This window comes from Myotis brandtii, unplaced genomic scaffold, assembly GCF_000412655.1.
Source record: "Myotis brandtii unplaced genomic scaffold, ASM41265v1 scaffold305, whole genome shotgun sequence".
Lineage (NCBI taxonomy): Eukaryota > Metazoa > Chordata > Mammalia > Chiroptera > Vespertilionidae > Myotis > Myotis brandtii.
Window position 1 is genome coordinate 657,211 of NW_005361652.1, and position 26,390 is coordinate 683,600.

General features: G+C 38.6%; 1 protein-coding gene across 2 annotated transcripts in view; it reads right to left on the reverse strand.

The window, feature by feature from the left end:
• The window catches only part of LOC102256000 (chromosome unknown open reading frame, human CXorf57), a 59,621-nt gene that overhangs the window by 25,886 nt on the left and 7,345 nt on the right, over positions 1-26,390 (reverse strand). Inside the window, exons 5-11 of one of the 2 annotated variants that reach the window (XM_005869903.2) lie at positions 25,649-25,740; positions 25,419-25,541; positions 22,050-22,154; positions 20,469-20,633; positions 19,166-19,326; positions 17,389-17,555; positions 1,775-1,848 (exon numbers count right to left, since the gene is read on the reverse strand). In XM_005869903.2, the coding sequence (XP_005869965.1) occupies positions 1,775-1,848; positions 17,389-17,555; positions 19,166-19,326; positions 20,469-20,633; positions 22,050-22,154; positions 25,419-25,541; positions 25,649-25,740 (887 nt within the window). The remainder of the gene's footprint in view (positions 1-1,774; positions 1,849-17,388; positions 17,556-19,165; positions 19,327-20,468; positions 20,634-22,049; positions 22,155-25,418; positions 25,542-25,648; positions 25,741-26,390) is intronic. The other variant, XM_014542589.1, reaches the window with a different exon arrangement.

Below are 26,390 nucleotides of genomic sequence, written 5' to 3' on the forward strand. Positions count from 1 at the left end.
CAGGACCCCCATGTGCAGCCCTGGGCGGGTGGGACCCCCGTCTGCGGCCCTGGTAGGAGGGGCTTGGCAGCAGGATCGGCCCGAGGAAGCCCTATTCTTGCAGGAATCCTCCTGCAACAGGCTTCTAGTCCTATATAATAAAAGCCTAATATGCTAAGTGTCCGACAGTTCAACCAGTCACTGTGATGTGTACTGACCACCAGGGGGCAGACGCGCTGACCAGTAGGTTAGCTTGCTGCTGGGGTCCGACCGATCGGGACTGGGCGAGACGGGCTGGACACACCCTGGAGCCCTCTGGTGGTCCCTCCCCGGCCCCGATCATGCACTGTGGGGTCACTCGGCCTGGCGTGTGCCCTCTCACAATCCAGGACCCCTCTGTGGATGTCACAGAGCCAGTTTCAGCCCGATCCCCACAGGCCAGGCTGAGGGAACTCACCAGTGCATGAATCTGTGCACTGGGCCACTAGTAGGTTATAAGAAGCCTCCCTTTAAGACAGTTTCACACTCACCTTTGTCACGACCTTAGGGGTTTCATTGATTTTGGATCTGATATTAGTGTTAATTCTTTAGCACAGTTTCTTCACCATTTCAGTCATCTGAACTGTGACCATACTTACATACTGCAAGAGTCCTGGGATTCCAAATTTTTCCCACTCATTGTCCAGGGAGATTTTTAATACTTTCCCATGTTAAAGGCCATAATTTCATTGTTCATCCACAACCTTCCAACTTTATTTTAGTTCTAATTCACATAAAAGGAGGCATGTGGTCTGGACTTCCCTTTCCATGTTGTTATTATACTTCAATCTATAATCATTTAGGCCTTTATCTAGTTTTGAAATGCCCATTAGTAGTTTTAGTTTTAGCTCCTACTCACTACTAATTTTAAATTCTTTTGTTTCTAGCACATAGGTGTTTTTCATTCTTGTTTGAAGCTTGGTTACATATTTATATTATAATGATTTCCCCTTTATTTCCTATGTTTATTGTGGGGTACAGACTTCAGATATGTTTGTGCATTCTTTTTGTATTGTTGACACTATTACAGATGTCCCCCACTTGCTCCCCACCTTTACTCATCTCCACCCAACCCTTGCACCTCTACCTCTGGCCATCACCACACTGTTGTATGTGTCCACTGGCTATGCATATCTTTTGTGCATTCTTAATTTGCCAGAAGGACTAGAGGTCAATCCCAAAATAAGAATAATTCAAAAAGCAAGAAGGACATAACATGATAAAAAGTCTAGTCCAGAGAGATGACCCCATATAAAATCTGATTTAAACTAAATCACTCTAAGGATATCTTTCCAGAACTAAATTACTTTACTAAATTACTTCAGAAATGAACCCCAAATTCAAAAAAGTCAACCCAATAGCTAAGAAAGAAACTTTAACAATATTTTAAGCTTTACCTGTAATAATTGTCAAATTAAAATTAAACTTTCTACTTATTCTTCTGATAATTAAAAATAGTACATTTGAAGGTATATGCTACTAAAGAAGCAAATTGATAAGTATAAGTTTGTTCATATTTACTTTCACTTTGGTGATACCACAATATTGTTCTAAATTGGAACCAGTATTTTTGACAAGGACCTATGCTAATATAAATGAAAACCAGCAACAAAAATAACTAGCTATATATCTTTTTAGAATACTTATATTATGTTAGTGGCAGGCATGGCACAAAAATGCAGAATCAAACAGTGACCTTTATATAATAGTGTTCCACAAATATTTCATTAATACTACTACTAATAAAGCAACATACGTTGGAAGATGCTTGGTGTGTCTGGTATATTTTCTCTTGTTTGTGCAGAAGTTTCTGGCTGAGGTATAGGAACTCTACAAAAGATGAAATGAGAATAACCAATAGTTATAAAGAGACTTGAATAGAAAAATTAATTGGTCCATTCAGAATTTTTTCTAGTTCAATAAATTTAGAAAATATGTAGGTTTATTTTCTTAAAATGATGCATTAAAATGTAAGAACAATACATTCAAATGATGAACAAATATCCATATACTGTATAACAATTCAAATACTGCAATGGATTGAAATATTCTTTTAAGGATTATTCCACAAAAGGAAGTATTCAATTTTATTAAATATCAACTAAAGATAGATATATACTTCATATGAAAGGAATTTAAAAATTAGTTCTATGGCCTATTTTCATGTTTGCTTTGTTCAAATATTCTAGAAAACTATTTGGCCTAACTCTCCAATATTTATGCTTTTCTTTCTGCCCCTTTTCCTTTGCTTAACTCTTATCCTTCAACATTTACCTCAGGCATTATCCTATATAATAAAAGCCTAATATGCTAAGTGTCCAGTCATCCTGTGACTGGTTGACTGTTCAACCAATCAAAGCATAATATGCTAATGATATGCTACGGCTGCTCAACCACTTGCTATGATGTGCATTGACCACCAGGGGGTAGATGCTCTGACCAGTAGGTTAGCTTGCTGCTGGGATCTGGCCGATCAGGACTGAGTGAGATGAGCCAGACATGCCCTGGAACCCTCTCCTGGTCCCTCCCTGGCCCTGATCATGCACTGGTGGGGTCTCTCGGTCTGGCCTCTGACCTTTCGCAATCCAGGACCCCTCGGGGGATGTCAGAGAGCTGGTTTTGGCCCGATCCTGCAGGCCACTCCCTTTAGGAAGACGCCAGACACAGGCTCATGGCTGGCGAGCACTGCTGTGGTGACACGAGCCTCTCCCAATCGGGACTGATTAGGCATAAGCCCGTGGCAGGTGCAGTGGGGCTGGGATTAGTGGGAATGGCAGGTAGGAGCTGCAGTCAGTACTGGATTACGGGTTTTGGTCCGATCCCCCCAGGCCACCCCAAGGGAGACCCCACTCCTGCACAAATTTGTGTACCAGGCCTCTAGTTTCCTATAAGAAGCTATGCTTGATCTCTAGTCAAGGCTCACTGCTCCTTGTGTATGCTCTCATAGCACCATGAAAAAACTTCTATTATAGTATTCATCACACTATATTAAAATTAGTTTATAGGTTTGTCTCTTCCACCTGATTCTCCTATAAGTTCTGCTTAAAGTGTTACAAAAGTATAAACTTCATTTTATTTATTTTTGTATCACCACATATTATCTTCTCACTAACTGTTTATTGAACTAAAATGAAATGAATGGAGGAAAGGGGAAGCATTTTATTTTGCAGCTGAGGAGAAGCCTACTTTTATAAGGAAATATTTCCACCTTATGGGTTTTTAGCATATTTCTGTGACCAGATTTTTCTATTGTATTTCCAAAACTAAAAGCATGAAAATCAGAATTGTCATGTTGTAGAATGCCACATAATCAACTAAAGATGAATATATACTTCATATGATAGGAATTTAAAAATTAGTTCTATGGCCTCTTTTATAATGTCAAGTTATTAATGAACTAAAAAGAAGTCATTTTCATGAAAGAAGACCTATCCTATATAATAAAAGGTTAATATTCAAATTGGCCCCTCGACCAGGAGTTCGACTGGGAGTTTGACCAGGGGGTGGGGCTGGCTGACCAACTACCTGCAGCCCCTCCCCTCAGCTGGCCCTGTCCCAAATCACCCCCCCACCCCAATCAGTGCAGGCCGGCCGGACCTCACCAATGCACAAATTCGTGCACTGGGCCTCTAGTCTACTTATATAAAAACCATGGGTGGTGTTCATCACATCCAGAAGAACTGCCGCGACCAAGCGGAAGGAAGTCAATCCTGCAGGGGTTGTCTTGGCAACGGCTGTGCCCTCCCCCAAGCTGTTTCCTGGAGCTGTTTCCTGTAAGGGCAGGGTTTGAGGCAGGAACCCGCCCTGGGAGCATGGAGGCAGAACTTTCTAAAGTGTGCTGCATGCCAGCACGGCCAGGGGTGAACCTGAGTGGGGGCGGCTAAAAGGCTTAGAAAAGACAGATAAGAGAATGAAAGCCAGGTCTCGGTTGGGCGCTGCTTCTTTGAGAGACAGCGACCACACCCACAGCCATGCCTTTATTTTATAGCAGAAGCTATGAGGCAAAGTAAGGGCGTGACCAAGATGTTTACAACATTCTCCTGGGTTTCAATCCTACTCAACTACATGCACCTGAACTCTATCAAGCCTACATCACTCAGGCACGTGGGGTCACATGTTCAGACCATAGGTTCAAGCTTACAACTACAGCTGTTGGCTATAATTGTGCGGTTAGCTGCTCCCGCCCACTTGCCGGCCCTACCTCTGCAGCGGGTGGCCATCAGGCGATCGGAGCCTGCCAGCCAGGGAAAGGGACCAAGAGGTGGTCAGCGCACCTCATAGTGACTGGTCCAGCGGTCGTTCTGGTCGTTCTGCTGTTAGGGTCAGTTTGCATATTACCCTTTTATTATATAGGATTGCATAATGTTGACTTATTCTAGAATGTTCCCAGGGGCTGAATCATCCAGAGTACTAATGAACCACGGATTGATCCAGAAAATACACTAACCTTCTGTGTTTGATAAAGTGGGAAATTCGTCTACAGTAGGTCTTTGGCAAACTGCCATATTTTTTGCCAATAATGCATGTACTTCTGAGATTTTGGATTTGGCTTGAGAAATCTAAGACAATTTGTAGAAATCACTATACCTTTAAACATCTCCCAAAAGAGTGGGTAGATGCATACAAAGAGTCCTTAAGGAACAATAATCACCCTTTCTCAGCCTGTGGAATGCTTTACAAATAAGAATGGAAACACAATCATTTCCAAAGGCCGGGCTACTAGGCTCACCCGATTATATACCCTACTTTTGCAACGGTGGATGGAAATGTCTGCAATCTTTGCCTACCTTGAGTAGTACTCATTTACCAAGGGAAAAAAGAGTATAACATCTCTTATGCTAATTAACAAATCATCTGGTATAGATTTTTACAGGTATTCCTGAAACACTTGCCTCTGATTTCCAATTAGGGACCATCAAATGCTAAGTAACCATTCCAGAATATGAATTTCTTTTTTAAAAAATATATTTTATTGATTTTTTTTTACAGAGAGGAAGGGAGAGGGATAGAGTTAGAAACATCGATGATAGAGAAACATCAATCAGCTGCCTCCTGCACACCCCCTACTGGGGATGTGCCCCCAACCAGGGTACATGCCCTTGACTGGAATCGAACCTGGGACCCTTCAGTCTGCAGGCTGATGCTCTATCCACTGAGCCAAACTGGTTAGGGCTGTTTTCACTCTTAATGTGATGTACAGGGAGATATTAGAATAAGTTTAATCACTTTATCAGTCATTGTTTACATCACTGTTGTTTTTATATCATGTTTTTGTTGTTTTCATATCATGTTTTTGTCGTTTTTATATCATGCCTCTGTTGTTATATCCTTTTGTTGCTGTTTATTTATTAATAAATTTATATATTATTTTCATATACATTTAACTAATTTCCTTTCATCTCTCACAATTCTATTATAGAGAAAGGGCAAATAGCAATATTAAAATATCTCTGCTGATTAATTCCCTTTTTAAAAAAACATATTTTATTGATTTTTTACAGAGAGGAAGGGAAAGGGATAGAAAGTTAGAAACATAGATGAGAGAGAAACATTGATCAGCTGCCTCATGCACACTCCCCACTGGGGATGTGCCCGCAACCAAGGTACATGCCCTTGACCAGAATGGAACCGATGATCCTTGAGTCCGCAGGCCGATGCTCTATCCACTGAGCCAAACTGGTTAGGGCAATTAATTCCCTTTTAATGTGCATGAATTTCGTGCACCGGGATACTAGTTTAACTATAAAACTCTAGCACATAAAAACATATTTTATAGTTGTAGTTTAATTTTTCAATTTTTGAAATATGGTATTTCCAGAAATTAGTAAACTGAAAACATCAATTCAAAGAGAAATGTAAATAACTAAAAATAGTTAAATTACACGTATTTTGAAATCCTTAAACAGCATGTATATTCTTTTTAATACATGTGATTAAAAATAATATATTCATCTGAAATAAATTGGAAGTAATACTTCCCAATATGAAACAGCATAATGATATTGTACAGAATTTTACAAAGTGGCTTAGGAGATTTTTCCTGGAATATGTAGTCATTTGTTTCTATGACTTAAATGTCTTAAAGGTGCTAAATGACAGAATGGAGTATAAAATATCTATGGGTATCAACTGAGGAAATTGAAGAAAGAGAGATAAAAATAAAAAGATAAGAAATATTGAAGGATAACTGAGCACAGATAAGAAGGCAAAAAGAAGAGAAGATAAAGACACACATGATGGATAGTGGCAAAATATTATAAAAATTATGTCAAAGGCTATAAGTTGTACTCTAATCTTGCTCTTTTCACTAACATATTGACCTTAGATAAAAGTCATATAGATTCTATTATATGTCACTCCCTAATTTATATAACCGGATTATAATTAATATTATTATAGTCTTATAAAGTATCTTTCATGCAAAGAAATTAAAAGTACTTAATATACACACACACATGCTTAATTACCATATTTTATCCTTTCTGAATCTCAGATTCTTCATCTACAAAATTGAGATAATTATCCTGTGCCTTCCTCACAGGGATGTTGAGCATCAAATGAGGTAATGGAAGTAATCTTATCAGTAGGATGAAATGAAGAAGTTTTAATGTCCCATTTATTATACTTTATTTCTCAGTGCTAACTTTTTGAATAAGCTGATGGATTTTTACACATTTTATCTAAAAGAGAGTACCATGCCCTGGCTGGCTTGGCTCAGTGGATAAAGCGTCGGCCTGCAGACTGAAGGGTCCTAGGTTTGATTCCTGGTCAAGGGCATCTGCCTGTGTTGAGGGCTTGGTCTCCAGTGTGGGGCGTGCGGGAGACAGCCAGTCAATGATCCTCTCTCATCATTGATGTTTCTATCTCTCTCTCCCTCTCCCTTCCTCTTTGAAATCAATAAAAATATAATAAAAAAAGAGAGAGTACCATGATTTACTACTATCCTATATAATAAAAAAGGGTAATATGCAAATTGACCCTAACGGCAGAACAACCAGGAATGACCAGTTGCTATGATGTGCACTGACCACCAGGGAGCAGACACTTAATGCAGGCGCTGCCCCCTGGTGGTCAGTGCGCTTCCACAGGGGAAGCACCTCTCAGCCAGAAGCCGGCTCATGGCTGGAGCCTCTCTTGCCTCTGTGGCAGCACTAAGCATGTCCAACTAACAGCTTAGGCCTGCTCCCGGGATGCCAGAGGGATGTCTGACTGCCAGCTTAGGCCCTATCCCCCAGGGAGAGGGCCTAAGCCATCAGTCAGACATCCCCTGAGGGGTCCTGGACTGCGAGAGGGCGCTGGCCCAGCTGAGGGACACCCCCCCATCCTCAAGTGCACAAATTTTCATGCACTGGGCCTCTAGTTTGGAATAAAATGTTGGTTTATACAAGCTCTTAAATGGTCATATTTACTATTATTGTACCAACAGAAGAAGACCAACAGGTGACCCAGACATTGGAGTTAGCAGGCCATGCTTTATTATTATTTTTAGATAATATATGTCTATTGATTTCAGATAGGAAGGTAGAGGGAGAGAGAGATAGAAACATCCATGATGAGAGAGAACCACTGATTGGCCACCTCCTGCACACCCCACACTGGGGATCAAGCCCACAACCTGGGCATGTGCCCTGACTGGGAATTGAACCATGACCTCCTGGTTCACAGGTCGATGCTCAACCACTGAGCCCTGCTGGCTGGGCAGCAGGCCAGGATTTACAATACAATGATTAATATGTTCAAGAAACAGAGGGAAAGATGGACAAAACAGATATAGTCTCAAAAGAGAGGGCTGGGGAGAGAAAGAAACATCAAATGGTTGCCTCTTGCACTGGCCCCAACCAGGGTTGGGAAGCAAACCCACAATCCAGATACGTGACCTTTATAGGAATCTAACCCATGACTCTTCCATGGTTGGCCGACGCTCTAATGACTGAACCACACTGGTCAGGGCTCTTATTTTGTTAATGTTTTTGTTGATGTTTCTATCTCTCTAGTAAATTGCTTCTTTTCCATAAAATTATTTTTTTCAATATTTTATTTTAATATTAATTCACATTGCTGCATGTAGCTGAAGTTCATTCATTTTTTTAATGTTTTCATTGCTTTTTGAGAGAGAAAGTAAGAGAAAGAGAGAAACATTGATGTGAAAGAGAAACATCTATCATTTATTTGCCTCCTGCACAAACCCTGATTAGGTATCAAACCCACAACCTGAGCATGTGCTCTGGGAACAGAACTGATGACCTTTCAGTACATGGGATGACAGCCAACTGAGCCACACTGGCCAGACAAATTTATTCATTTTCATTGCGTTGTAATGCTCTCTTGTATGAATATACCACAATTTATCCATTTCACTATTGATGGATAATGGATGGGTTCCTATAAATAGCTGTTAAGAATCTATATATAAAAAACCCGACATGCAAATAGACTGAATGGTGGAACAACCAACCAAACAACTGGTCGCTATGATGTGTGCTGACCACACAGAACATGGTGGGCCTTGGCCATGGCAGGATGGTGGAGCAGGTGAGCGGGGGCACCAGACCAAGGTGGGGCGCTGGTTGCTGTCATCGGGGCGAGCCTCTGGTGGTTACTGAAAATTCTTTGCTCCCACATGCCATGGTCCTGCTGGGGGCTGACACCTGCTGCCAGTGCCGGTCCAGCTTGCATCCGCTGACAGCGTGGAGCTATTGAGGCTGGTGCCATCAGCCCATGTGAGCAGTGGTGGTGGGAGTGGGGCTGCCGGCAGACAGGGGACCAGGGGCCGTGGCAGGAGGGGCTGGGCAGGGGCCTGGAGGATGGGCCAAGACCCGCCCCTGTGCCCACTGCAGCCTTGTGGCCCACAGTTCTTTTCAAGGTGCACTGTGCCCCTAGTTTATATATATAAAAGCCTAAGCGACCATTCGACTGGTCGACCATTCGACCAGTCAACCAGGAGCTATAATGTGCACTGACCACCAGGGGGCAGATGGTCAATGCAGAATCTGTCCGCTGGTGGTCAGTGTGCTCCCACAGCAGGAGTGCCACTCAGCTGACCAACGGGCGCCAGATGCAGGGCTCACAGCTGGCCACCACAGCCCAGAGACCACAGCGAGCCTACCGAGCAGTGGCGGTGGCAGGCGCAGCGGGGCCAGGATGAACAGGAGCAGCAGGCAGGAACGGCAGGCAGTGTTGGACTGCTGGTTTCGGCCCAATCCCCGCAGGCCACACAGAGGGACCCCACCGGTGCATGAATCTGTGTACCGGGCCTCTAGTAATGTAATATTTTCATGAATACAGTGCATATGGACAAGAGTTTCTCAAGGATGTACTTAATTTTTATTTTCAATTTCCTTAGCTGTCAAATTGGTTGGGGTTTTTTGGCATGAAAATACCATTGAAATACATGTCTTTGTTACATGCCATATAATAGCATGTCTGACATTTAAAATGTAGAAATTGAGAGGTAGGGATGTTTTTAGACAACGGAAAATGAAATATATGATCAACAAGCTACATTGAAAGAAGTGCTGAGAGGAAATTTTCAGTCAGAAAGAAAATGATAACAAAATGAAGCCTGGAAAGACAGGTAGGAATGAAGAGAACCTAAAAAAGAAGATGTGCACAAATATAAATCAATGCTGACCGTACAAGAAAGACAATGCTAATAATGTATTGTGGAATTTTAAATATATGTACAATTAAAATGTAAGACAAAAATAATAAAAATGGGGATAAATGGAATTGGAAGTGTTCTAGCATTATCAGGAAAATAGTAAAATAATTTTTTTTTTAATCCTCACAGGAGGGTATTTTTCCATTGATTTTTAGAGAGAGTGGAAGGGAGAGGGAGAGACAGAGAGAAACACTATGTGAGAGAGACAGATTGATTGGTTGCCTCTCACATGCCCCCGACCAGGACCAGGAGCCTGCAACAAGGTACATGCCCTTGACTGGAATCAAGCCAGAGACCCTTTAGTCCACAGGCCGACACTCAATCTTCTGAGCCAAACTGGCTAGGGCTGTATTTAACTATAATAATAAGTTAAGTGTTCAGGTTATAATTTATAGAGTAACCACTAAAGAATATACAACTATCAAAAAAGGGGGAAATTGAATAATTAAAACTTTTTTATTAAGCAAACAGTATGAAGATTGATAGACAAATATATCATTAATTCCAGTAAAAGTGAATAGAATATATACTCTAAGTAAAGACTAAGATTCTCACATTAGTTAAAAACAAACAAACAACTATATGCTGCTTAAAAGTGACAACCTTGCCCTGGCTGGGTGGGTAAGTTGGTTGGAGCGCTATCCCATATACCAAAAGGTTGTGGGTTCGATTCCTGGTCAGGGCACTTGTCTATATTGCAGGTTCAATGCCCGGTTGGAGTGCATATGAGAGGCAAATGATTGATTCTCTTACATAGATGTTTCTCTCTCTCTCTCTCTCTCTCTCTCTCTCTCTCTCTCTCTCTCCCCCCTCTCTCCCTCCCTCAAAAAAATCAATAAACATACCCTTGGGTGAGGAATAAAAAAGAAAAAAGTGATGGCATAGAAAGGTCCAAGGTAATGTGGATAGAATATACATACTGTGTAAGGCTTAAACAAAAGAAAATTGGTATAAGTAATTTAGTACTACACAAAATAGACTTTAAGGTAGAAAACATTGTGAAAGATGAAAAAAATGTCATAGTTACAAAGGGGTCAATCATCAGAAAGGCATCACAATCCTAAATCTATATGTATTCAGTCATATTTGTACCAAAAAATGGACAGAACTAAAAGGAGAAATAAATCATCAGTCATGTCAGAAGATGTTAACAATGTTACCTGCTCAATTAGCTGATGGAAAAAGCAGAGGCTATAAAAGATGTAAACAGAGAGAGAATCAAGATGGCAGCGTAGGTAAATGCAGGTACTTACATCCTCCTACAACCACATCAAAATTACAACTAAAATACAGAACAACCACCATTCAGATCCACCTGGAATCTGGATGAATGGAAGTACTACAATTAGAAAATTAAAGAAGAAAGCAGATTGAGACTGGTAGAAGGGGTGAAGGCACAGAAGGGGCTGGTCCGACACCTATGTGTGGCGTGTTTTTAATTGGGAGGGATATTGTGGCTGAGGAGGACTCCCATGTAGAGCAAGGGGTTCCAGTCCCATACCAGGCTCCCAGCCCAGGGTTCCAGTGTTGGGAAGAAAAGTCCCTGTAACTTGGGCTGTTAAAGCCAGTGGGATTGTGGCTCAGTGACACGGAGGTTACTGGAGTTCAAGGCAGTTCCTCTTAAAGGACCCATGCAAGGACTTACTTGGACTCACTCCCTCTGAGCTCCAGTGATAGAGCATCAACTTGAAAGGATCCAGGGCCATACAAGGAGGAACTATATTGTCTGGCATCAGGGAAAGAACTTTGGGGCAGTTTTCTCCCAGACAAAAGTGCTGGGACCTCACCTCCACAGAGCTGACTGGCAGGCATCATATATGAGTCTCCATCAACCTGGTCAACACTCTTCACTGCACTCTGGTGATTCCCTGAGATCCTGCCCCATGCAGTTTATAGCTCCAACCAAGCTGTTTGCAGTGTATTTTCCATATGAATGGCCTGTTCTGGCTCAGGCTTCAAACTTTCCTAAAATCTCTCAAACAAGCAGAAGCTGGTGTCACATGCCCCATTCCTCTCAATAAGAGGCCCCAGGCCCAGCATTAGCAGCAGCTTAACAAGGTTCACAGCCTGGCCTTTCCTGGGAACCTCCTAGCCCAACACAAGTAGCAGCCATCTGTAGATTGCTCTTTAGATTGTGCTGGGTAGCCCCAGGCAGGGCATAGGCAGTGGCTGACTTTTCACCCCCCAAAAGGCTCCAGTTAGTGCACCCAGTGGACAGCTTCAGACCACACCAGATTACAACTCTATCACATCCACGAGTGACACACCCAAGGGGCAGACTCAGTGAGCACCAAAGCCCCACTAAAGCAAGTTCTGCTCCATAGGGGTATCTTGTACAGCAGCTCTTCCACTGTAGTCAGCAGCTGGTCCTCATAGCCAACTGGCCTGGGGGGATCAATTATTCCAAGTGATGCCCACAGCAATCAAGGCTCAACAACAACAAGACTGTGTACACAGCCCACACAGGAACACAGTTAGAGTTCCCAGTTCAGGTGACTGGGGAGGCTGAGCCACTGGGCCCTACAGGACACCTATTATACCAATTCTAGGAGACATAGCAGCTCTACCTAATGCATAGTAACAAACACAGGGAAGCAGCCAAAATGCAGAGACAAAGAAATATGACACAAATGAAAGAACAGAAGAAATCTCCAGAAAAATAAATAAATGAAATAGAAACAAGCAAACTACTAGATACAGAGTTCAAAACAATGGTTTTAAGGATGATCAAGGAACTTAGTGAGAATTTCAAGGAAATTAGTGAGAACATCAAAGACACAAAAAAGGACCAGTCAGAAATAAAGGATACACTAACTGAAATAAAGAATAATTTATAAGGGATCAACAGTAGAGTAGAGGAAGCTGAGAATCAAATCAACAATTTGAATATGAGGAAGCAAAAAACGCCCAATCAGAAGAGCACAAAAGAAGAATAATGAAAAATATGGCCCTATCTGGTTTGGTTCAGCGATAGAGTGTCAGCATGCAGACTGAAGGGTCCTGGGTTCAATTCTGGTCAAGGGCACATGGCAGGGTTGCAGGCACATGCCAGGGTTTCATGCTCAATCCCAAGTTGGGGGCCTGCAGGAGGCAGCCTATCAGTGGTTCTCTCTCATCATTGATGTTTGTATCTCTCTCTCCCTCTCCCTTCCTCTCTGAAATCAATAAAAACATATTTTAAAAAAGAATAAAAAATATGAAGATAGTGTAAGGAGCCTCTGGGACAACTTCAAACATACCAACATTTGTATCATGGGGGTGCTGGAAGGAGAAGAGAAAGAGCAAGAAATTGAAAACATATTTGAGGAAATAATGACAGAAAACTTCCCCCACCTGGTGAAAGAAATAGACATACAAGTATAGGAAGCCCATTGGCCCCTGGTGCTAAACCATTCGTGATGACCTGAGAATCCTAAGCAAGATGAACTTAAAGAGGCCCACACCAAGACACATCATAATTAAAATGCCAAAGGTTAAAGACAAAGAGAGAATCTTAAAAGCAGCAAGAGAAAAGCAGTTAGTTATCTACAAGGGAGAGCCCATATGTCTGTCAGCTGATTTATCAACATAAACTTTGCAGGGCAGAAGGAAGTAGCAAGAAATATTCAAAGAGATGAAAAGCAAAGACCTACAATGAAGATTACTTTACCCAGCAAAGCTGTCATTGAGAATTGAAGGTCAGATAAAGAGCTTCACAGAAAAGAAAAAGCTAAAGGAGTTCATTACCATCAAATCAGCATTATATGAAATGTTGAAGCATGTTCTTTGAAAAAAGGAGGAGTAAGAGGTAGAGGAAGAAGAATAAACAAGAAATATAAACAATAAAATGGCAATAAATACATATATATGAACAACTAAATCTAAAAATCAAAATAAATGAACAAGAAATCAAATGAACCCTTGTGTTGAGGGCTGACTTTCAATAGATCGCATCGAGGGATCTGCTCTGCTACATATGAAACCTGGACCCAGAAGCAGGTTGTCTACGAAAGGTTTAGCACCAGGGGCCAATGGGGGCCATGTGGAGGGAGGGGCTGCGGGAGGTTGGCTGTGGGAACACACTGACCACCAGGGGGAAGCTCCTGCATTGAGTGTCTGCCCCATGGTGGTCAGTGCGCACCATAGGGACCAGTTGACCGATTGTTCTGGTTTTCAGTCATAATGGTCGCTTAGGCTTTTATATATATATATATAGATATGTATTACCCATAGACATAGACAATAGGGTGGTGAAGGCCGGGGGGTGGGGGTGGTGGGATCCTGGTGGAGCAGGGCAATGAGAAGTAAAAAGGGGGGGGCATCTGTAACACTGTCAACAATAAATATTAAAAATATGTAATCAACACAATTAGTATACTTAGACCTAACTGACATGTATAGAACACTGCACTCAAGGATGATGGAATTCACATTTTTTGAGTGCATATGAAAAAAAATTTACCAAAATTGACCACATGTACAATTTAAGAAAAGCCTTTCAACACATTTCAAATAATTAAAATAGTTCAGAATATTTTCTCTTTCCAGAGTGAAGATAAGCTGAATTAAATTTAAAAAATGCAACTAGAGATTCTCAAGTGATTGGAAATTAAATGATATGAGTCTGAAGAGAATCACACTGAAAACCAAAAAAATGTTTGAACTAACTGATAATGAAGTAGGAGGTGGCTAAATCAGTGCATGGAGAAAAATGTATAGCAAATATGCATATATTAGAAAGGAAGAACCCAAAATCAATGATTTAATTTTCTAGCTCACATAGCCAGATACAAGCTCAGTATATAACCCCAAACTGAGTCTGATTGGACATAGCTATTACAAAAGATTAGTGTTAATTAAAAAAAATCTAAATGATTCTGTACTTCACCTTCTTTCTCAACTTAGTTTCTCAGTTTTGTTGCTACTGCAAAGAAACCAAAACTGTTAATTATATACAATTCATAATGGAGAAGTTTATGTATAAAAGATCCATACTTAAACAACTGATGAACAAATTATTTTAAATTAAATAAATTTATAGTATTTTAAGTTAAAATATAATGCATACATAAATTAAAATGTTTATTTTTGGGTTACTTTCCATTTTAAATTAATTTTCAATTAGTCCATGCTGAGCAAGGCAGATGTGAAATTATTTGGAGACAGGGTCACTGAAGATGTAATTAGTTAAGATGAAGTCATACTGGAGTAGCGTGGGCCACTAATCTAATATGACAGATGTTTTTATAAAAAAGGGATATTTGAACACAGATACAGATTGGGGTGATGTTTCTACAAGCCCATGGATGTCAAAGATTGTCAGCAAATCACCAGATGCTAGAGGAGAGGCATGGGGCAGATTCTTCCTTACAGCCCTCAACAGGAACCAACCCTGCTGACACCTTAATCTTAAAGTTGTAGCTTAAAGAACTGCAGGACAATAATTTTCTGTTGTTTAAGCCATACAACTTGTGGTACTTTGTCATAGCAGCCCTAGAAAACTCATACAGATTTCAGTACCAGGAAGTAGGGTGCTGCTGTAACAAATAATTAAAAATGTGGAAGTGGCTTTGGAATTAGGTATTAAGTGGAGGCTGAAAGAGTTCTGAGATTCATTAACAGAATAAGCTTCAACTGCTTTGAAGAGAATGTTGCTAGAAATATGGATTTTAAAGGAGAATCTGTTGAAGACTCAGAAAGAAAAGAACAAAGCTGTAGACAAAGCTTCTGTTTCTTAGAGAAAACACATATTGTCATGAACAGAATGTTGCTAGAAATATGAATGTAAATGGTGCTTCTGGTGAGGTCTCAGAAAGAAATAATGTCTTATCTGAAACTGGATGAAAGGTGATCCTTGTTATAAAATAGCAGAGGATTTGGCAGAATTGTGTTTTGTTGGATGGAAAGTGAAACTTGTATGCAATGAACTTGCATATTTAGCTGAACTTACAAAGTGTTGAAGGCACAGCTTGGTTTTTCCTTGCTGCTTATAGTAAAATATGAGAGGGTAGAGACATTTGAAAAGAGAATTAAGAAAAAAGGAACCACACTTCAATACTTGGAAAATTCTCAGCCTACTCAATTTCAAAAAATGAGAAAGTTTGCTCTGGATAGAACACCAAGGGTATTGTTGGCGAACCATTTGCCCAACACATTAGGCTTGTGACCTGTGGGCCCAATCAACTATCTCATTTGGCATGCTGTTAGCTTAGCCAGTGGTTCTCAACCTTCTGGCCCTTTAAATACAGTTCCTCATGTTGTGACCCAACCATAAAATTATTTTTGTTGCTACTTCATAACTGTAATGTTGCTACTGTTATGAATCATAATGTAAATATCTGATATGCAGGATGGTCTTAGGCGACCCCTGTGAAAGGGTCGTTTGACCGCCAAAGGGGTCGTGACCCACAGGTTGAGAACCGCTGGCTTAGACTTAAGGGATATAGGTGAGAGGAAATGAAGAAAGGCTGTTGGGTTTCTGGAATTCTAAAGTCAGGAAATGACCTGATAGATATATCAGCTGTGATCGTGTGTTATTCTTTTTTAAAAAAGGGAAGAATAACCCTGAGGGTAAGGCCTTTTCTTTATGAAGGTAGAGCCATCACCTCGGTTCCAGAGTACACAGCCAGCTACCCACTCAGGCTGTCACCTGTTGAGCCCAAAGGACATAGTAACATGCCAAACAGGATAATTCTGGAGCCTTAAAATCAAGTGGAACTGATCCTGCTAGGTTACAAACTTGCTTGTGACCCATGATCCTTTTCTTCCTTCCAATTTCTTCCTTTTGGAATGCCTATCCCACCAATTGTATTTTGGATAGATAATGTGTAGTTTCACAAGTTACAGATAGAAAATAATTTTGTCTGAGGATAAATCACCCTGCATCTCATCCACACATGATTTAGATGATATTTAGATGAGATTTTGGACTTAGAGTCAACGTTGGTATGGGTTAAGACATTTGGGGATGTTGTGATGGGCTGATAATGAAGTAGGAGGTCAAAGTACCTTTGGCGGTCAAACAACCCTTTCACAGGGGTCGCCTAAGACCATCCTGCATATCAGATATTTACATTATGATTCATAACAGTAGCAACATTACAGTTATGAAGTAGCAACAAAAATAATTTTATGGTTGGGTCACAACATGAGGAATGTATTTAAAGGGCCAGAGGACAGACTAATAATGCATGTGAGGACATAAATTTTTAGGGGCCAGAGGACAGACTAATAATATGTAACTGATTACATTTTCAAGGACAGTGAGAATGTGACATTTAAAAATAGGGTCATTGAAGATGCAGTTGGTTAAGATAATATAATATTGGAGTAGACCAGTACCCCAGAATGGATCCGTAATCCAACGTGGATGGTGTCCTGATAAAAAGTGGAAATTTGGACACAAATTTACACATACGGAGAATGCCAGGTGAAGAAGATCAAGGCACAGATTGGGGTGATTCTTCTATAAGCTAAGAAATGCCAAATATTGCCAGTAAACCACCAGAAGCTAGGTGAGAGTCATGGAACAGATTCTACCTCACATCTCTTATAAGGAATTCACCCTACCAATACCTTGATCTTGTACTTCGTCAGCCCTAGAAAACTAATACAGCTTCTAGTACAATTATGCATTTTACAGGATAGAAAGAAACCAACAAAACAAAACAAAACAAAACAAAACAAAACAACCTAATATTCTATGTATGTACTTAATACAAATCACTTACAGTTTGGCAAATGGCCCTTGCAGAATCCTTTTTTTCTTGGGAGGGCTCAAACTTGTACATGTAGTTTGACAACTCACAGAACCATCATCTTGATGCTGTTTACCATCTAGTTCCTGACTTTGACTTTCTTTTATTGCTGTTTGGGATGTTGAGGGTTGGTTAACATTCTGAAACCAAAAATTTAGAGAAAACATTTAAAACTAATTCATTGAAATTATTTATCTTAAAAGTCTACAATTTTAGTTTACTCATTTTTCATAATCTTAAGAGTTGTGACATGTTGAAATAATAATAGTGCTTTTATAAAGTTGATTTATCCTAATCCATCTTCTATTAAAATATTTTTAAAAGAAAAATAAACAAAAGTCCCTCTTATATTACTATAGCTGAAAAGTTGGATTAGATGTGTATTTCTGTAAGAACAGAAATCCTAGCCAGTTTGGCTCAGAGGATAGGGTGTCGGCCTGTGGACTGAAGGGTCCCAGGTTCCCCTCTGGTTAAGGGCACATGCCCAGCAGGGGATGTGCAGGAGGAAGCTGATCAATGATTCTCTCTCATCATTGATGTTTCTATCTCTCTCTCCCTCTCCCTTTGTCTCTGAAATCAATAAAAATATATTTAAATTTTAAAAAGGAGCCATAAACATTTAAACAAATAACTGCAGTTGTGTTCCAATAAAACTTAAAAAAAGAATAGCAATCCTAGAAATAATTTTAAAAAATAAACTCATAGGAAAAATTAACTTTTTTTGGTCTTGATTATGCCTAGATTTCAGAACTTGTGTCTTATACAACCTGGCTAAGACTGCCACGCCAGATACAGAGGTAAAAACTTCCTGTGGAAGTGTTCCTAAAGTTCTGGTCTTGACAAAACGTAAGAAAATAATATATAGACATATTTTATTGTGCTTTGCAGATATTGTGTTTTTTACACATTAAATGTTTGAGGCAACCCAGTGTGGAGCAAATCTATTGGCACCATTTTTTCCAGTAGGCTCAGATGATGGTTAATCTTTTCAGCAATATAGTATTTTTTAAATTAAGGTTATGTAAACTGTTTTTTAATTATAATGCTATTGCACACTTAATAGACTATAGCAGCCGTGGGCAAACTACGGCCCGCGGGCCGGATCCGGCCCGTTTGAAATGAATAAAACTAAAAAAAAAAAAAGACCGTACCCTTTTATGTAATGATGTTTACTTTGAATTTATATTAGTTCACACAAACACTCCATCCATGCTTTTGTTCCGGCCCTCCGGTCCAGTTTAAGAACCCATTGTGGCCCTCGAGTCAAAAAGTTTGCCCACCCCTGGACTATAGTATAGTGTAAAAATAACTTTTATATACACTGAGAAAACAAAAAATTCATGTGACTTGTTTAATTGCAATATGTGCTTTATTGCAGTGATCTGGAACTGAACCCACAATATTTCCAAGGATGCCTGTAATAATATATACCACTTGGGAATTTAAATAATAACAATCAAGATAGGCTTAAATTGTGTAGAAAGCAAAATCAAGATACCAAATTTTGAGGGCCTTGGGAAATATCAGAGGCTATGACCTTCTGCCCAGCCTGCTCCAAAATAAATAAATGACAGAAAAAAGAAACAAAAAGCAACAATGATCTTTCCCCCGCTCTTGGTTTTACACCATTAAGAATAATAATAATAAAAGAATCAATGCATGTGAGTTCTGAATAAAATGAACAAGGTACCAACTGTAATTATGATCACAGCGTTTTCAGCAATATACTATTAATTCTCTGGTGCCATACCCGAACTGTTTCTGATGCTGAGGAACTTCCAGTTGCACTGCTATTGGGTATATACTTTATAATAGTAATTATCCCCTGAATTGCAATGCGTTTTTGTTCCCTATACTGCAAGTTTTCAATCTCCTTCCTCACTTCACTTATAGCTGTCAGGAGCGACTGAACTGCAAAAGAGTAATTCCAAGGAAATTGTAAATTTTAAAGAACTGAAATGATAAAAATAAAAATCAGATTTGCAATCTAAATACAACTTGAAATTATAAACTTGCCACATAATTTAAATTTGTGAGGCTTTGTGTTTATATTTGGCCTCCTCTTATGTAATTTTTGTAAAATAGGCAAAATATATTAATCAGTTAAATCATGATACAGTCTTCTAGTCTGGAATTTTAATTTGAAACAGAAATTTTGTATATTGAATGTAATTTATAGATTATATTTCAGACTAAAAAGTGTTGCCTAGCCACTGCATAGACACACACATTTTAATATTTCTAAATATATACTACAAATTGACGGCATTATAAAGTGCAAAAGGATGCCAATACAGGGTGGGGCAAAAGTAGGTTTACAGTTGTTCATATGGAAAATAATACAATAATTAATAAATAATAATATAAGAATAAACTGTTTTGCATACTCACAAATGTAACTACTTTTGCACACCCCTGTATATTGGATATAACACAATCGAGTGCTACCTTTAAATAAAAATGACACCCAAATCAATGAGATGCAAAATGAGTACTGATAGAGAGGCCTAATGTTAATTAATTTTATTACAATTTGATATGACAATTGAAAAGTTTAACACTTAAGTATATTGTTTTTTAAAACTGTGGGATAATTGCATGGTTTGGGGGGAAAAAGAGAAATTTTGAAATACTGACCTATCATCATCTAAATACTATACTATTTCATAAGAGTAGCATAATGCAGTTTTCAGTATCTTGATATCAAATTGCCCAGTGTTCCCTTTGATATCTTAGTTTCTCTAAGTAATGTCATAGGAGTTGAAATCTACTAAGGTCAGAGTATATCTCAATGACATTAAATTGAGATATTATCTCTATTTAGTCATCGTCTATGTTCCTTCTTTTCTTCCAGTCAAATAAAATGAAAATATTAACTTTAGGACACATGATATCTTTAGATCTTCAGAAAGACAGCACTATTATCAGGAAGTGTTGCTACATTTTGGCTCACCCCCATATAATAAAAGAATAAAGAAGACTAACTGATATTTCATACACCATACATGTAGCATATAAAAATATCATTTAAAAAGTATCAATTTTATTAGTACCTTTTACAGAAGTACTATACTTCGAAAATGTCTCTGGCATTGGGGGATAGGGGTAATATCCACCAATAACAGTATTCTTCATTTCCCCAGAATCAGTCTTTGTTTTAATCCAGTGAATAAAACTTTTTACTTTGGTATCATTGACATATGGCTGGCCTCTATGACCTATTTGTAAGAAGGGTAAAGAGAAAAATAAGGGGGGAGTGTAAACCAACTTACTGTAATAAACTGAATGGACTTTTTTTGTATAAATACAGTTTAATAGCCCTAACCGGTTTGGCTCAGTGGATAGAGCGTCAGCCTGCGGACTGAAGGGTCCCAGGTTCGGTTCTGGTCAAGGGCATGTACCTTGGTTGCGGGCACATCCCCAGTAAGGGGTATGCAGGAGGCAGCTTATATCACCAAGAAAACAAGTCATGTTCACTGATTCTCTATGCAGAGGATAATTGTACTCAATATGCATACTAGAGTTTTAATGGACTAAACTGTAGCTGTCTACAGGATACTAAAAAGCCATATGAAAAAGAAACTAATAACTGGGATTTTTCTAACTATCCAAATGGTTGGCATTTTCTTTAAAATTGATTTTTAAATCATGTATTATCTTGAATATATTGCATCATGTATGAACTAAATTGCCTATAAGTATAGCTCAACATTTTTTAAAATTAAATTTTATTTGGGTGACATTGATTTCAGAGAGAGGAAAGGAGAGGTAGATATAGAAACATCAATGATAAGAGAGAATCACTGATTAGCTGCCTCCTGCACGCTCCCTTCTAGAGATTGAACCTGCAACACAGGCATGTGCCGAGACCAGGAATCTAACGGTGACCTCCTGGTTCATGAGTTGATGTACAACCATTGAGCCATACTGGCCAGGCAGTAAAGCACAATGTTTAAATTCATTTTCTTAAAGCACACTTAAAAGTGCTATTTACATCTGATGTTATTAGTATTTATAAAATGAGGTGTTGACAAAGATGTGTGTTACACACTTCCTAGAACTCTTGACAAATTTCCTAATCACCAATATGGTAGCATTCTACTAAACACACCATTCCACAGTACTCCCTCACTACTCTGGAACCTTTTATCTTTATTGTTTTGACCCCATTATCAAAGGGAACAGAGAAAAATAATGTACTTATAGACAAGTAGTGTGACTCTTCTTGCTATATAAGTAAATTGTGAGATCCTGAGGCCAAAATTTGATGCACATTTTTGTTTTACTCAGTATTTTAAAATATTGCTAATTGAATCCATATTGTGATGGAGGGCCTAACAGTTCTCAATCTATCAAATAATTTATGATTATCTACCTTATAGCAAATAAGAATTAAAGTTAGCCAAAGGATATAAACACAATTCTCCAGTGAGTCACAAAATCATTGCTTCAATCATAAATAATCTAGAAGAAATATATTTCATAGGCTAAGTATTCTTTTAAAACGTTCTTATAGAGATAAAGAAGATGAAAATAGAACTATCTTGTGGTTGAATGTTGTCATGTAAAAGTTAATTTAATGAAGAGAAAATATATTACATTTCCAGTAGAGCATATACAAAGACATTGCTCACCGATAATAAATATTTGACTCTCATTTGTAGTGGTGAGGTAAAGCAGTTTAGGTACTTGATTGTTATTTCTGACAACTTTCAACTGTGTACACATGAAATATGTCACTGTAGAAAATGAAAACACTTATGAAAGAACTTCTGCATTTCAAAGAGGACATACCAAGATCAGGATTTAACACAGTGCTTCTCAAAAGTTAATAAATATAGAAATCACCTAGGACAATTATTAAAATGCAAATTAAGATCCAGTAGTTTTAGGGTAGGGTATGAGATTCTCCATTTCTAATGAGTTCCTAGGTGATACTAGTGCTGCCAATCCCTTGACCACACTTGGAGCAACAAGGATTAACACTTACCTTTTCCTTTAGATAAGGGACTTAACACTTACTTTTCCTTTAGAATATAGAACAGCTGCACCTAACTGAAGTCACTACTTGCTGCACAGTTGAAGAGTGCAAGAGTCTTTCTAATGGGGCACACAACACAATGTGAACAATTATTTCCTAAAGAGAAAAAAGGCTTAGTTTCTCCAAGATGTTTTCACTGATTAACTCAATTTAACATTGATCCCTAAAGTACTCTGACTCCTTCCACCAGATAAGGCTATAGAGTATTAATTTCAATTTGCTTAGGAAAAATATTTTACATATGTTGACCTTAAGTAGACTTTAAGCCTCAATGACAAGGCTTGTTGCCTATTATTTTTGTTCACCTTGCTAACAAACTTAATAGGCTAAAAAGAATAACTGAAAATAAGATTATGTCTTCAGACTTGAATTACTTTCAAGAGCTATCAATTATTTTTAAATATCTATCAGTTTATTTGGGAAAATTTCATTAATCCAACAGTTTTTAAAAATTTTAACTCCTTACATGGCAAAGCAGTTATAGTCTTGCAAACCAGGAAATAAAGAAATAAATGTAAATACTTCTAATCTCACAATAACAGTAAGTTCTCACTTGAGAATAAATATTTTCCTAGAGCATGATATATAAATTCATTTTCTTCATCTTATATTTACTAGATCTTTATTTTATAGCAATAAAAATAAAGAAAATATGTTCAAATGACTAAGAATAGTTCTCTTAATATGTATTGTGTTTCTTTTACTTCAAAAAACTGTACAAATACGTGAGTATTCATGGTTAAAGATGTTGATAGAGTAGCATTAACAAAGTATCTTATTCTAATTTCATGGCTGTTAAAAATCAGACATGGCCTGTTTTTCTCAGTGGTTAGAGCATCGGCCTGTGGATCCAAGGGTCATGGGTTTGATTCCTGGCTGAGGGCATGTACCTCAGCTGCATGTTCACCCTGGCCATCTCTCTCACGTTGATGTTTTGTGTGTGTTTTTTTTTCACTCCCTCCCTTACCCTCTCTTTGAAAAATCAATGGAAAAAATATCCTCGGGTATAGATTAAAAAATAATCAGACATTCATATCTAACACTTAATAGCTGTTTGACATCCAGGAGATTACTTAACCCACTGGACCTTTGTTTCCTTACCTATAAATTTGTAAAAAACGTCAACTCTTTAAAAGGTAACTGGGAGTACAAAATGAGATAACATCTATGAGCATTTGATACATAGTAAACATTCAATATTAGTTTCCCTTAGTTCTTCACTTTCTTAAAAATTAAAAAAAGATGCCCTACTACCAACTAATTTGGGTATTACTACAGAAGACCCTTAGTCATGTTCCCCTTCATAGGCCTAAAACCCCCTTAATACTCACCATTCATTAAGTGATTTTTTTCCCCTTCATTTTTGGTCAAAAGATGAAAATAAATTGTAATTGTTGTCAATTACCGTATTAGAGAAAATCTCACCAAAATCCATACAAACCTTTATATATATATTCTCACAAGAAATAGAACATGCATGCTTGGCAACATTTCTGTGAAAAAGCATTATGTAAAACTGTGTCAGTTTGTTGTTTAAAGTGACTACAAAGAGAAACCTGGCAATAAAACTCATCTAACATGAGGTAATAGAATTGTCATCAGAGGTCATTGCTACCAATCATTTATGCCTTTGGAGAAGTTATATAGCCCCGCTCACCTTGGAAGACCAGGCCTTGGTTTTCGCTAAAGCTGTCTTTCTGCCCTCTCCCCCAGTAGTTGGGGTAAGGTTTGGTTATAGTAAGTTATACTTAAAAAATAATTTCACAAATAGAGGGTGGAATCTAATGAGATAATATCTGCATAGTGTATAATACTGTTTTGCAATAGAGAATAAAGGGGTAGCAGAACAGCCCTGTACAAGGTCTCCAAGTCTCCTGTTCTACAATTTCTACCATGTTGCTGATTTTATTTTTATTATTTTAAATGTATTTTTAAATGATTTCAGAGAGAAAGGGAGAGGGAGAGAGAGGTAGAAAGATCAATGAGAGAGAATCATCTATCAGTTGCTTCCTGCATGCGCCACACTGGGGATCACGCCCTCAACCTGGGTACGTGCCCTGAGCGGGAATCAAACCATGACCTCGACCTCCAGGTTCACAGGTCAACACTCAACCAATGAGCCACGCCAGCTGGGAATGTTGCTGATTTAAAAAAAAATTGCATGTAGCCAAGACTGAGAGTGTCCCTAATGTTAACAAATATTTAACAATCGGTATTTAATTCATATAATCAATCATTTAGAAAATAGTAAAATAGCATATCATATCTAAAATAGCTTGATACTACAAAATCAAAGAAGGAAAAATTCACTGAAGTTGTTAAAAAGTATTATGTATACTTTTTTCTTATAATAGATATAAAAACTAACTTGTTATATAAAATGTATAATAGGGTACTTCTAAAATGTTTTCAAATAAATAAAATTAGTGAGGAAAAAACACCTATATATCTAAATGAATGCAAGGGGAAAAGGTCAATGACAAAGTAAGTAAAATATTAACCAGCTGTTATAACACCACCAACCTAATACTAATTTAATACTCAAATGGAATCATACTTATCATTGTCAAATCTAATTACACAGCCTGCCAATCTCCTACCAATTAATTCAACATTAGGAAAGTCTTCATTGTCTTTCCAAGTATATACAAAGGAAATTGACTACCTATGTTTTAGTTTCACTGAATCTCATGCTTTTATGTCTGAAATGCTAACAATGAGAATAAGAGCACCTATTTTCTGAAAAACTAGTTCAATCCCAAATTAATTCTGAATAAAAAACCAGAAGGTGGTTAACATGTAATACCAAATATAATATTAATATAGAAAAAATTAAACATGATATCAGGTAGCTTGAATTTGCTAACTCAGTATCATGACCCTCTATAATTAAGTTTAACATTTTTAAAGTTAATGCCCCCACTTGAAAAAATAAAAAGATAAAGATATTGGAACTGAGTACTTGGGCAAATATTTTCAAAGATTTCTGGCTGAGATGTAGAAAACAGTTCCACAATGAATGGTTGTTCTGAAGTCCCGTCAGCAATGTGAATCCAGCGATATGACCAAAAATCTTCACCGTTTTCTATATAGATATAATATTAGAATAAATGAAGGTAACTGATTATGCACATATAAACACAGAACTATTCACTGAAATCCTTTTTATTACTTTCAATTTCAAAAGCTTACCTTTCTTTTTTAACCGCTGGACCCTTCCTACAAAAACTAAAACGCCAACAACATCACAGATTTGCTTTTCTGGCATATCATCCAATTCTGACCTAAAAAAACAAATAGTTAAATAAATATTGTATCTTTAAACAGTGAAAAAGTATTTTAGAACTATGGTTGTGTAAATGTACATTTACATAATTAATATAGCAAAATTTCGGGTAGATTTTGAGCAAATTATAATATTTTATTTCAGTGACTAACATTGAAAATTATTTAAGACTAGGGGCCCAGTGCATGTATTTGTGAACCTTGAAAGGAACTGTGGACCGCAAGGCTGCAGTAGGCACAGGGGCCGGTCTTGGCCCATTCTCCATACCCCTGCCCATCCCCTCCTGCTGAAGCCCCTAGTCCCCTGTCTGCCAGCAGCCCAGATCTGGCTGCCTCTGCTCCCACGTGCTGATGGTGCTGGCCCCGCTTGCACCTGCTGACAGTACGGGGTGATTGGAATGGGCGCCAGTAGTGGGTGCAAGCGGGGCTGGTACCATCAGCAGGTGTGAGTGGCGGCTGCTGCCCTGATCGTCCCTCAGGAGCAGGGGGAGGTGGAGAAGTCCTCAGGGGTGATCAGGGCCGGTAGCTGCTGCTGGCACCTGCTGATGGCGCCAAGTGATCAAGACTGGCGCCAGGCACTAGAAGTGGATGTGAGCGCTGGCTCCAGTGCCGGCTGTGGGTGCAAGCAGGGCCGGCCCTGGCAGTGGGT